General features: G+C 35.9%; 2 protein-coding genes across 3 annotated transcripts in view; both read right to left on the bottom strand.

Annotated features, from left to right (window-relative positions):
- The window catches only part of LOC101500009 (uncharacterized), a 4525-nt gene extending 1460 nt beyond the window's left edge, over positions 1-3065 (bottom strand). Inside the window, exons 1-7 of one of the 2 annotated variants that reach the window (XM_004502212.4) lie at positions 2715-3065; positions 2194-2353; positions 1863-1924; positions 1319-1478; positions 1111-1231; positions 608-689; positions 306-409 (exon numbers count right to left, since the gene is read on the bottom strand). In XM_004502212.4, the coding sequence (XP_004502269.1) occupies positions 306-409; positions 608-689; positions 1111-1231; positions 1319-1478; positions 1863-1924; positions 2194-2353; positions 2715-2993 (968 nt within the window). In that variant the 5' untranslated portion in view covers positions 2994-3065. Of the gene's footprint in view, positions 1-305; positions 410-607; positions 690-1110; positions 1232-1318; positions 1479-1862; positions 1925-2193; positions 2357-2714 lie in introns of both variants that reach the window. The other variant, XM_012716393.3, reaches the window with a different exon arrangement.
- A 5815-nt stretch (positions 3066-8880) lies between these two features.
- Positions 8881-13174, bottom strand: part of LOC101499699 (15-cis-phytoene desaturase, chloroplastic/chromoplastic) — a 7762-nt gene continuing 3468 nt past the window's right edge. The window contains exons 6-13 of the mRNA XM_073369221.1: positions 13059-13174; positions 12648-12861; positions 11191-11293; positions 10673-10720; positions 10374-10419; positions 9936-10123; positions 9655-9817; positions 8881-9427 (exon numbers count right to left, since the gene is read on the bottom strand). The exon at positions 13059-13174 is cut by the window's right edge and continues 4 nt beyond it. Of these exons, the coding sequence (XP_073225322.1) occupies positions 9368-9427; positions 9655-9817; positions 9936-10123; positions 10374-10419; positions 10673-10720; positions 11191-11293; positions 12648-12861; positions 13059-13174 (938 nt within the window). The 3' untranslated portion in view covers positions 8881-9367. The remainder of the gene's footprint in view (positions 9428-9654; positions 9818-9935; positions 10124-10373; positions 10420-10672; positions 10721-11190; positions 11294-12647; positions 12862-13058) is intronic.

Here is a 13174-nt window from a genome sequence, read left to right as displayed (position 1 = left end):
TCTTTCCCGTGCAGCCTTCAAGGGCGTCTTTTTGTAATGGGATAAGGTATGGTTTCTTTTTGGTGCTTAGTAAATTTCAATTTATGATATAGGTTAACTTTAAGAAGCTATTAACAATTTTTAGCCACTTGGGTATTTGCTTTCGTTTTTCTATATAGGAGGATTTCTTATCCTTAGCCATTATTAATAATATTTTATCTTTTTATCAAAAGAATTATTGAAACCGTATAGGGCAGGGGATGGATGTATCTCTAAGTTCGGGTATTTCAAGAAGCTGAATACTTCAAACAATGATGGGAACATACCCATATTCCTGCAGTAGCTCTTCAAGAATTGTCTCCAGCCCTGGAAGGGGCTCGATGCCACTGCTATTACTACCGCTGAAAATATCCAGAGCAGCTGAGCCATCCTGCAAAATAAAACTTGGAGTTACAAAACTGTCTTGAGAGAGAGACACATGGATGCTCATACACATTAACGTACTCAAGTTCCCACTTATTCTCACACACTCACCTGCATTTGGATACCCATATCCATGCATCAATATATTATACATGTGTGTCTAGATTTTTAGTTTATACAATGTATGCATTTAGTGTATACAAACCTGAGGTATTACTTTATCCAGAGTTTCTAGAAGTGGATCTTCTTCTAGCTGTTTAATTGACAGTGTAATCCTCGATTTCACACTGCAAGATCAAGCGGCAAAAAAGTCATCATCCAAGTTAGATATAAACTCCATTCACGTGCCTCCACCTAATAACTTAAGTTTTTAGGATAGTTTATGACATGGCATCAGAGTCTCCATAACCATAAAGTTTAGTGTTCGACCTTCATCGCCTCATTATTGTAAAGCATCGTTAACTTTTTCAGAAGAGAAGTAGGACATTGTAAGCACTCAACAGCTAAGAAACCGATTTGGTTCAAGACAAAGAAAAACACATAGCTTCACTAAAGTTAAAGCCAATAACATAGTTAACTACTATACAAGGAAATTGGGCAACCAACAAGCCCTGTAACCCAATGACATTAAGACATGTGTTTAGTCTTTCAGCAAAAAAAAAAATAATAGAAAATTCCCTTAAAAGGCATAACTATTGGGAATCTCACCTATCAATACTTATAACTTTGACCCTCACTTTATCGCCTTCTGTTAAGAAGTCTCTTACATCTTGAACTAGATCCCATGACACTTCTGAGATATGTATCAGTCCAGTAAGATGATAAAGACCTGCAGCATTTGGTGATGTTACTTGTATTTTTCCAGGATAAATTGAAAAAAGATACCATAAACATACAAACTATGCATAGTAGTTACCATTAGGGAAACGCAGATGAACAAAAGCACCATAGTCCTCAACAGAACCAACTATTGCTTCAAAAATGTCCCCTATGTTGACATGTTTTGAATGTTTAAACCAGGAAGCTTCTTTTTCAGATAAGACCAACTTCCTTTTATCTTCATCTACTATTATTACCTAAAGTCAAAAGAAACTGTCATCATTTAAAAATTCAAAACAACCCTTTGTTTAAACCTAGCAAGCAGGTTCAAAATATTATAACCTAATTGAGCATTTTAAAAGGATTACGATGCCAAACTGATGCAGGAACCACTAAATACATTAAAATATAAAAGATCCAAGACTTAAGAATTTGCCACATTTTAAGGTTCAGAGAGTGCTTGAAATGGCTCAAATAATATGGCTCTTGTACTGCAAGAATACACATTAGTTGTCAAGATTCAGGGAATAATGATTCTTTTACACCGAAGCTTCTGGACTACTAGATAGAGAAGCCACAGATAGTGTTGGATTCACAGGGGAAAAATAAGGTAGTATTCATTAGCTAAATAATATAAATACCTTGACTGGTAAAATGGAACCGAGCAAGTCTCTTGCAATTTCTTGGATAGTTTTCTCCGGTGCTGCACAAAAAGAATCAAAGTTGCAATAAGTCAATAACAGAAATTGCACATGCTATTATGACTAAATTTTAGCAACTAAAATATATCCACAGTCCACACAACTAAGTGACTAAACAACATCTGTATAGTATTATAAGTTATGGATACCAAAGCCATTATTATTAATTTTTATTGAGAATTTTCAAATACAAAGTTTTAATCCTTCTTGACTGATGCCTTTTGGAAAGAAGAAAACAAGAAGCATGCGAGAAACATTAAGGAAGAAATACCTTTACAAGCATGCAATGGGCTCAACTGTGGGTATGGGAGAAAGCCCATGATAGAGTAAAACCGAAGCAGCAAGCCTCCAGCATTAGAACCCTCAACCCTACCATTGTAAATGAGTCCGCTATCTCTATATGCGTTTGCAGCCTTCCAATCTGACGATCTCTACTTCATTGCAGAAATGAAGTTTTAGAACAAAACACATACTTCATTGGTAGAAATTGACAATAGAATTTACATATAATCTATCAACAACACATCATTACATATAATGTTGTGGTAGAAATTGACATGAATGCAAAACTGATAATTATGTTTAGACTCAATAACTCGCTAGGTCACAACTTAAATTCCAAAATAGTAAATGCAATAGCATGCAACAATTGAGATTTGAAACCTAACATGCAGTTAGGGTAAAAGAATAGTTATTACCAGTAGTTTATAATTAAGCTAAACATGTAATTAAAAATGAATAATTGGTGATTAAGAAAAAGAGAATTAAATGAAGAAAGACAGACAAACAGACCCGAGCTTGGCGAAGGGCTTCGTATGAGTCAGGAGCAGAAGGGCGTTGAAGAAGACCACTGGCGAATTCATCAATGTGGGTATCACTACTACTATTACTACTACCAGAGACGAAGATTTTATGACGATGATGATGATGGCATTGGGAAGGTGCGAACTTGTGGGGGAATTTGGGGAAAGTGAATGGATTGACGGTAGAAGAAGAAAAAGAGTCGGGTTGTGAATGTGAGAGGAAGGATATGGAAGCGAAGGAACCTAACGTTGTAGAGAAGATGGCCATTCCACTCCAACTTCAAAACCCACACTCACTTCTCTTGATACTATTTTCTCTTTTTGATGAACAAATCAATTTGGATTGGATTTTGGATAATAATAATTAAAAAAATAGGCGATAGAATTTACATTCCACGTGTCATTTCTTCGACCACCAATATCTTTTCTCCTCCTCCTTCGCATTCACTAAGGCTTTTAAATATAATAATAATAATAATTGGCCCATTTTTTTTTTAAATAGTTGGGCTAATTCATATCAAGAACAAGTGTGAACAGTGACTAGCAAATCAATCTCAAGGTTAATCCAGATAAACTAAATTGATTGTTGTTGTTGTTTTTTTTTTTTTTTTATGTTTGATTCTAAAGCAAATATTTACATCCCTAAGAATGATATAAGTTTCATACAAAAAAGTGAAAATAAGCTTAATCTAACTAGACTTTATAGAGTGACACAACCTTTTGAAAATATGTGATGACATGTTAACTCTGCTTAACCACATACCTTTTTTTTTGTCAATTTAAGGTTTCCTCATTGTGGGAGTGTAGGATTAAACTCTTAGGATAATTGAGATTTATTTAAAACATTAACATTTCTCAACATGTTAACATTATTAGCTGAGTTGAATTTTAAAAGTCTTATTCATAATATAAATTTTATTTGAAATCTAAAGTGACATTTTAGGAATCCAAATAATTTATCTAATGTCTATTTTACAATTAGACTTATAAATATGTCAAATTATTTAAGTTTATATATTTATTTACATTATTGAAAATGTAAGAAACTTTACGATAGGAGATAGTTGATTCGTTCTAGATATGTTGAAAACAACTAAATGCTTCGATTAAGAACAATTTTTCAACGAGAATTATTGGAGTTGTTGATTTGATTCGTTCTAGAGATGCCCTTCTGGGAATATTTTGCTGCTCCCCCCAAAAAGTTTTGAAAAAAGTGGACTTGGCTGATAAATAAATATACACGATACTACATCAATTTAAAAGACGTTGGGTATGTTAACAATGAAAAGAGGAAGAAAGAGGAAGAAGAGAAAACAACCACTCTAGGGTTTCATATCATATAATAAACCAAAACTGAAGTTAATAGGGTTACAATGAGTATATATAGAGGAAAATAGAAAATATCTAAAATACCCTTACTACTAATATATAATAATATTGTCTAACCCTTACTACTAATATATAATAATATTATCTAATATCTCCCCTCAAACTCACGATGCATTAACATGGAGCATCGAGAGTTTGTCAACTAAAAAACGGAAACGTTTAATGGAATGCATCTTTGTGAACAAATCAGCAATCTGTAAAGAAGAAGGGACAAATGGTAGAGTAATAGTTCCATGCTGAAGATGATGACGAGTAAAATGACAATCAATCTCAATGTGTTTGGTGCGTTCATGAAAGACCGAGTTGTGAGCAATTTGAATAGCACTCTTGTTATCACAGTGCATCGGAGTTGGCTCAGCAAGAGAGATACCCATATCAGACAAAAGCCAACGCAACCAAATTATTTCAGCGGTAGTTGATGCCATAGCACGATATTCAGCTTCTGTAGAAGAGCGAGACACAATGTCTTGTTTCTTACTCTTCCAAGAAATAAGAGAGTCTCCAAGAAAGATACAAAACCCTGTGGTGGATTTACGATCAGTGGTATCACCAGCCCAATCAGCATCAGAATAAGCTCGTAACTCCAATGAGGATGACGATGGAAAGAGAAGACTTTGAAATTGAGTTCCTCGAAGATAACAAAGAATCCGAAGAACTGCTGCCCAATGTACTGTAGTGGGGGAGACAACAAACTGACTAACAACATGAACAGCATAAGCAATGTCAGGTCTGGTAATCGTAAGATACACTAAGCTGCCAACCAAAGTACGATACAAAGTGGAATCTGGTAAAGGAACACCATCCGAGGGAGCATATTTTACATTCAACTCAAGAGGAGTATCTGCTGCTCTAGTATCAGAAAGACGAGCCTGATCAAGAATGTTGGCAATGTACTTGGATTGAGAAAGAAGGTAGCCTCTAGGAGAGTAGGCAACTTCAATCCCCAAGAAATAGCGAAGAGTTCCCAAGTCCTTCATCTCAAACTGTTTGGCTAACTGCAATTTCAACTCATTAATTCCACTAACATCATCACCTGTAATAATCATATCATCAACATATAGAGAAAGTATAATGCGACCATGAGTGGTGGACCTTATAAACAATGCAGAATCATGTTCACTAGAGCGAAAACCAAGAGAAGTGATCACAGTAGAGAATTTCTCAAACCAAGCTCGAGGAGCTTGTTTAAGACCATATAGAGCCTTTTTTAACTTACATACTTCCCCTGGATCATGAGAAACTCCTTGTGGAGGGACCATATAGACTTCTTCATGAAGCTCACCATTTAAAAAGGCATTTTTGACATCCATTTGGGAAATATGCCATTGACGAATAGATGCAACTGCAATAAGAGTACGAATAGTGGTCATCTTGGCTACAGGAGCAAAAGTTTCTTCATAATCCATACCATATTGTTGAGAGAAACCCTTAGCAACAAGACGTGCTTTGTAGCGCTCAACTGACCCATCAGACTTAGTTTTGATCTTGTATACCCAACGAGACCCAATAGCACGTTTTCCAGGAGGAAGAGGTACTAATTCCCAAGTGTTGGTTTTGTGCAATGCAGATAGTTCTTCTGCCATAGCCTGCTGCCAAAGAGGATCAAGAACAGCCTCTTTATAGGAAGAGGGCTCAGACAAACTGTGAATAGAGGTTAAGAAAGAAGCAAACGAAGCTGAGTAAGTTGAATAGACAAAATCAGGTAACTGAGTAGACTTACGTTGACGAGAAGGGTAACGAGGAGGATCAACAATCGCAGGAGGTGGTTGGACAGCCGGGGGGACAAGAGGGATGTCATCATGTGGAGTAGTAGTATTTGTCCTGCAATTCTCAATAGTACAATCACTAGAAGCGCTATCATTAGGACCAAACGGATCAATATGGGTTAGTTCAGAACTCTTAGTAATCTGCGAATCAGAGGAAACAGAGTAAAAAGGAATGTGCTCAAGAAAAACAACATTACGAGATACATAAAGTTTTCTTGCATGAGGATCATAACAACGATAACCCTTTTGACCATCCCCATAACCAAGAAAAACACACATGGCTGAACGAGAAGACAACTTACTGCGCTCTACTTGAGGGCGAAGAACAAAACAAGTAGAACCAAAAACTTTCAAAGAATAGTAATCAGGGGTAGAAGCATATAATTTTTCAAAGGGAGACAAACCTGATATGATAGAGGATGGAATTCTATTAATAGCATGAACAGCAGTAAGAACTGCTTCTCCCCAAAACTCACTAGGAACTGAAGCGGACAACAAAAGGGAACGAGCAGTCTCTATAATGTGACGATGTTTCCTTTCAGCAACTCCATTTTGTTGAGGAGTATCAGTACAAGATGTTTGGTGGCGAGTGCCATCATAAGCAAGTAATTCAGAAAATTTATTAGAGGTATATTCACCACCTAAATCACAACGAAAACACTTTATAACAGAATTATGTTGAGTTTTGACCATTGCACGAAATATATGATAAATGTCAAAAAATTCAGACCGATTTTTCATAAGATAAACCCAACAATAACGAGTGTAATCATCAATAAACGAAACATAATATCTAGATCCACCTTTGGTGAGCACCGGTGATGGACCCCAAACATCAGAGTGAACTAAATCAAAAGGCGCATATGAAACGGAAACACTTTTACTAAACGGTAAAGCTGGAAATTTAGCAAGTTTACAACCACAACAATCTGAGATATCACAGGGTTTTAACTTTCCTAAGGCTCCAGTAGAAGCCAAATATTTTAATCTAGAAGCAGAAACATGTCCAAGGCGAGAATGCCATAAATAAAAACTAGAAGATAATGAATTCAAGCGAAAACTAGATAATAAGTCAGCAGTAGTTGTTGAGGCTGCAATATCTGGGAGTCGTAGTTCATCCAAAACGTAAAGTCCCCCCTGTCTATGGCCTGTCCCAATCAGCCTCCCAGAATGTGGATCCTGCACACAACAAGAAGTGGAAGAAAACGTAACCGAATAACCGAAATCACATATTTGACTAACAGAAGCAAGACTCAAAGTAAGATTAGGAATATAATAAACATTAGAAAGAGACAAGTTAGGTGTGGAGACAGAACCAATGCCTGCTAGTGGCATAGGAGTGCCATCAGCAGTCATAACTGACACAGACGAAAGAAGTGGAAGAAAACGTAACCGAATAACCGAAATCACATATTTGACTAACAGAAGCAAGACTCAAAGTAAGATTAGGAATATAATAAACATTAGAAAGAGACAAGTTAGGTGTGGAGACAGAACCAATGCCTGCTAGTGGCATAGGAGTTATAACCGACACAGACGAGGCAGGTTTCACAGACACAAAAGATTTATCATCGTATGTCATATGATGAGATGCTCCAGAATCAAGAATCCATATGGAAGGAGATATACCTGACATACCAGAGGAGTTCAAACCTTTAGAAGAGGTGGCAGACATGGCATGTGATTGAGTGGCAAGAAGTCTTTGAAGTTGTTCTGCAATATCAGATATTTGGGAAGCACTCTCAGATGAGTATACAGAACCAGAACTAGAGTCAATGGTAGGAGGAGCAGAAGCAACAACATTGGACGATGGCCCCCTAAAATTCTTCTTATGTGTTCTCCCCAATTTCGGACAACGTGCTTTCCAATGACCTTTTTCTTTGCAGAATGCACATTCATCATTACCAAGCCCAACTCTCCCTTGAGATGTTTTTTTTTGAACAGGAGCAACAAAAACAGATGGAGGAGCTGAGAGAATTTCCTTATTTAACATACCAGAATGAGTCTTAAGTCTGATTTCTTCTGCCAACAATTCACTAACTACTGATTCAACATTAGGAAGGGGGGAACGATGCAAAATACCCCCACGAAGGCCCTCAAAATCATCACGAAGAGCCATTAGAAACCAAACCAGACGTTGCTCCTCTCTTTGATCAATGTATGCTTTGACAGCTTTCAACTCAGGTGATTCCATAAGAGCCAATTGATCCCACAGATTAGTCATTGCCGAATAGAATTCCTGAATGGTCATACTGCTCTGCTTAAGGGCTCTAATATCACTTTCTAACTGATAACGTTTTGCAAAGTTAGACTGAACATACAAACGTTTCAAGTGATCCCAAATCTCTTTAGCAGTATCATATTTTGCTAGTTGTACTCCTATAGACAACTCAACAGAATTATTAATCCAAGTAATAATTTTTGAATTACTAACATTCCATGTTTTCAGATCTTTTGCATATTGAGTTTCATCCTTTTTATCTGTAGGCTTAACAGAAGTTCCATCAACAAAACCCCACATATCTTTTCCAATCAAAAATTTTTTCATCACATAACTCCAATAAGAGTAATTTTGTCCATTGAGGTGAACACTAACAGCTTGAAGAGAATCATCCTTAACACCAGCCATAACAAATAATGACAGAAAAATACGACAAACACAATCACTGAGAGAAAATAAATTAAGGATAACCTGGTGCTGTGCGAGCACGATTTCTCCCTCTCCAGACGTCGTTTCGTCGATCCGACCGTTGAAGACGAAGACCTATATGTTGCGAACCTGTTGTCCAAAAATCAGCCCGATCCAACGGTTAACGAATGCGCAATCGATGTTTTTCTGAGACTGATTTAACAAAATCGGGAATAGGGTTACTCTTCTCTTTTCTCTTTTGGTGGTTGTCTTTCCTATCAAAATAGTCTCTCTCTTCTCTACGGTAGATCCCAAAATCAACCAAAGCTCTTTGATACCATGTTAACAATGAAAAGAGGAAGAAAGAGGAAGAAGAGAAAACAACCACTCTAGGGTTTCATATCATATAATAAACCAAAACTGAAGTTAATAGGGTTACAATGAGTATATATAGAGGAAAATAGAAAATATCTAAAATACCCTTACTACTAATATATAATAATATTGTCTAACCCTTACTACTAATATATAATAATATTATCTAATAGGGTATACAAGATTAAATAATAAATTGTGACATAGTATTATTACAAACATGACTACAATGACTAGGAAGGGATCAGATTTCAGGTGTTGGCCATACTAAAAATAAAGAAGTAATGAACTTGTATATGCTTATATTGGCATTTCCCTAGAGTTAACCGCATGACATATCATTGTCGAAATATTTTCCTGGAATCAATATTTGTATGAACTGATATGGTAAATCAATCAGCGAGTTCCCGGTCTCCCCCAATGCCAAAGTTGTTATGATACTCCTGTACTCTTACCAGAATTTATCTTCAAAGCTTGTTTTTGTTAAACAGTACTTGCTTGAGCTATTCTTTTCTGGCCACGAGCAGTAAGTAGCTCCGAATCCTGCATATATTTAGCAACAATACAAAATCGGTCTGTAAGATTAGAAACATTCACCACCAACTCAACCATTTTTTAGCCCATATGACTATCCAATGTGGAACTCTCAAGGATACTATTCTTCGCATCAAATTATAATTTCAAATGTGTTCAAAATTTAGCATTTCTTGCTGATGAATCTTTTATCCTTCTGTTGCAAATTATGTAGATGTTTTCACGACAGATTTTACCTGTACAATAGCCTGTGCACAAAGCTTCCCAGAAAGAACAGCGCCTTCCATGGAAGCTAAATATTTTTGTTTTGTATAATCTCCAGCTAAATAGAAACCTTCTATAGGAGATCTTTGTATGGGACGACAAGGTTCACAATTCGGAACAGTTTTGTAAACCGACCTGAAACATTGTAGTCAGCTCCATCAGGATTCAGTAGACAAAAGAAAATGTCATAAGTTCTGTATATGTTTAGAAAAACAAGTTAAAAAGAAATAATCCAATTCAGTGGGACTCAAACCTTGGTGTTTTAACAACATGGTACTTAACAATTTTTGCTTTGCTTTGGTCTGCAGAAATTTCATCAGGGAATAGTTTGGCAAGTTCAGACATGGTAGCATCAATAATATCTTCATCGCTACGTGAAATCCATTCTTCGGCTGGTGCAAAAACCAGCTCCAACATAGACTGGTTTGGGTTATAATATTCCTAAACACAGTTACCAAACAGCATTCAATTGTTCAACGATAAGCAAACCAATATTTATCTGAAGAAGAAATTTGATCACATATAACAAAAAATTGAAATAATTTGTGCTGAGTTTACTGTTTATCTACTATCTTAATTCATGTAGGTGCCTCAATTTAATACAACCATATACAGGTATATGCTAGTCTAGAACATTGAGACCACAACTTTCGCATGGATAGAGGAAATACATTTGAGTGGTGACTTTTACCTTACAAGTTACCGACATGTCGGCGTATACACTCAGAAGGGGACTTCTGCATGACGAAAAAATATAAGTTGTAGAAGTGAGTTGATGAAATGATGTATTTATAATCCAAAAGTGCTATCAGGAATGCAAAGAAAGAAAAAGGTCCATTTCACACAACACAAAACAAGTGATCTTCATAGCTAAAAACCTCAGGCACTTGAAACATACACAACACAATTAGAACCAAACTAATTAAGTGAACATTAATTTTTTATTTTATCCCTTCGAGACATCACAGGCATTCAAAGTGAGAGGAAAACCTGCTAAAGAGAAGGTGATCATAGGTGTTCTTCAGTTTTCTGTCAAACCTGCAAATTTAATATGTAAATATAATATGTCAGCATGCTGGTGGAGCTGATAAAATAATCCTCACAGAAAAATATTACAAACTAATTTTGTTATTATTCTGAATTTTGGGAAGATATGTCAATATAACGAGGAATTTTTTCACAATAACAAAACTATATTTCTGCATCCGTTAGTGCCAGTGATTATTTTACAGGTTGAAATAGGTTTTTCCACAACTATCTTATTTTGATACTTCTTATTACACCAGTCAAAGAAGATATAACTTGCACATTTACCGAAACTGTTCATTAAAAAAGTTTGAGACAAATCCCTCAGCCACAGATTTCTATTCCAAAATTTTCAGTGAACATGAGAGTTTATATATTTGATAATAAAATAAAATAATAATAACCATAATAGTTTAATAATAATTTGGAGCATAACTTTTGCTTGGACTTTAGTTTTTTTGACATCAAAAGCCATTACTTACCATATGTGAACATTTATGACCGGAACTCCAACTAATTTATCCAATCTTTGGAAATAAGGAACCCCTTTCCAGTTCTCAGGCAGAAGAAGTTTCAGAATATCCACTGTTCCAAAGGGAATAATCCTCAAAAATGTGAAGAGATGGAGACCAAGAATGCCGATAAAAAATTAATGGTATAAATATATGTTTAGTCCATGCAAATATAGATGTCTAGTTTTAGTCCCTATGATTTTATTTATTTATTTAATCCCTGCAAAACTTTCATTTTTGGTCCTAGCGTTAATTACCATTATAAAAACAACGAAGAGGCATTCGGTAGTTGATGTGGCTTTGCTGAATCAAACTCTTAAATACACAATCCTTGATGACTTATATTATTTCTAATTATTTAAAAAAACAAATTCTACATTCTTCGTCTCAATCACCGTCTGCACATAATTTTTCAACATAAAATTCAACCCAGGAAATAAAAAATTAGCACAATCTTCATCCAAAACCAAACAAATCTCTGGTTGTAATCTTCCCCATAAAGAGAAAACAAAAACACCCTAACATTTCTTCTCTTTGTTGCATTTTCAATTTCACACCGACACACCATTATTTTCAAAACCCCGCTATTTTCTACCCAAGAAAAACCACTCTCTTTGTGTTTATTCTTTTGGGGGTGTTCCATTTCTTGACATCTTTTGTAGCGTGTAACCGTTTTTTGCTCGATCTCAAACACTGAACTTTTTTTTATGGCGACAGAAACAATGGCAACGGAAGTCGGAACTGCAGTGATATAGTACAACGAGAGTCGGAGACTTGCGAGGAAGAAGAGGATCACACAGATGAGGATTGGGAGCTAAAGGAGTAGCGGGTTTGGGACATTGATGGAGTGGTGGATTTGAGATTGGGGTTGTTGAAGGAGGAGGCATTGATATGGGGGATCTTTTTCTCTTCACCCTCACTGCGACCTTGTTTATAGCTGGGCATTAGAGTGGTTAGGGAAGATATGAGGTGGGAAGGGTTAGGGGTTGTTGGGGGAGGGGGGATTTGGAAAAAATGGATGTGGAGTTAAGATGTGTTTGGTTTTAGCTGAAGGGTGTGCAGATTTTTGAGTTTTTGTTTTCTGAGTTTGAGTTTTAGGTTGAAGAAACAGGGGTAGTGTAGATGAGGATGAAGATGAAGAATTTTAGATTTTATTTTTTTGAAATAATAAATAGAAATAATGAGTCATCAACAATTGCTTATTCATTAATCTGATTCAGCAACGCGACATCAACGTTTGCCGCCTCATTGATTTTGTAACGGTAATTAACGTTACGGGCTAAAAATGAAAGTTTATGATTTTGCTTGGATTAAATCCCAATGAAAAACCTTACAGGGACTAAAACCAAAAACCTCCATATTTGCAGGGACTAAAGATATATTTAAACCAAAATTAATTTATTAGTGTGGAAGTCTTATAAACATACCTGGTGCTGCAGACACATAAGCATCCCCTTCAATCACCTTCCCATTATTAAGTAAAAAGCTCTTCACTGTGTTATCATCGTTTAATTCAATTGTTTTAATGCGTGAATTAAGATGGACTTCACCGCCCAAGGACTGAATATGTTCAACAATTGGCATACAAAGCCTTTCAGGGGGGTTGCCATCCAAAAAGGCCATCTTAGAACCATGCTTCTCCTATTTAAGAATTCAATAATATACAAATTAGTTGAGAAGAAAAAGCACGTGATCCTTTGTTTCACAAACCCTATATTTGAAATAGAATGAGTTTATTACTAATCTGATTCCATTCAAATATGATATCAATGAAATGGCCGTGTAAAACACACACTTATGCAGGCAACATAATGTTTAAGAAAAGGGAATTATCGTACCTGAAGAAATCGATTTAAAGCAATTAAAATACATTGCATTGAAAGTTCATCAGGGTTGATGAAGTTTAGGGCCTTTGACATTGCTATGAACACTTCATCAGTTACACGTTCAGGAA

Source organism: Cicer arietinum, chromosome 5 (assembly GCF_000331145.2).
Source record: "Cicer arietinum cultivar CDC Frontier isolate Library 1 chromosome 5, Cicar.CDCFrontier_v2.0, whole genome shotgun sequence".
NCBI lineage: Eukaryota > Viridiplantae > Streptophyta > Magnoliopsida > Fabales > Fabaceae > Cicer > Cicer arietinum.
Note: the sequence above shows the minus strand (reverse complement) of the source record. Positions and strands in the feature narration are given on the sequence as shown.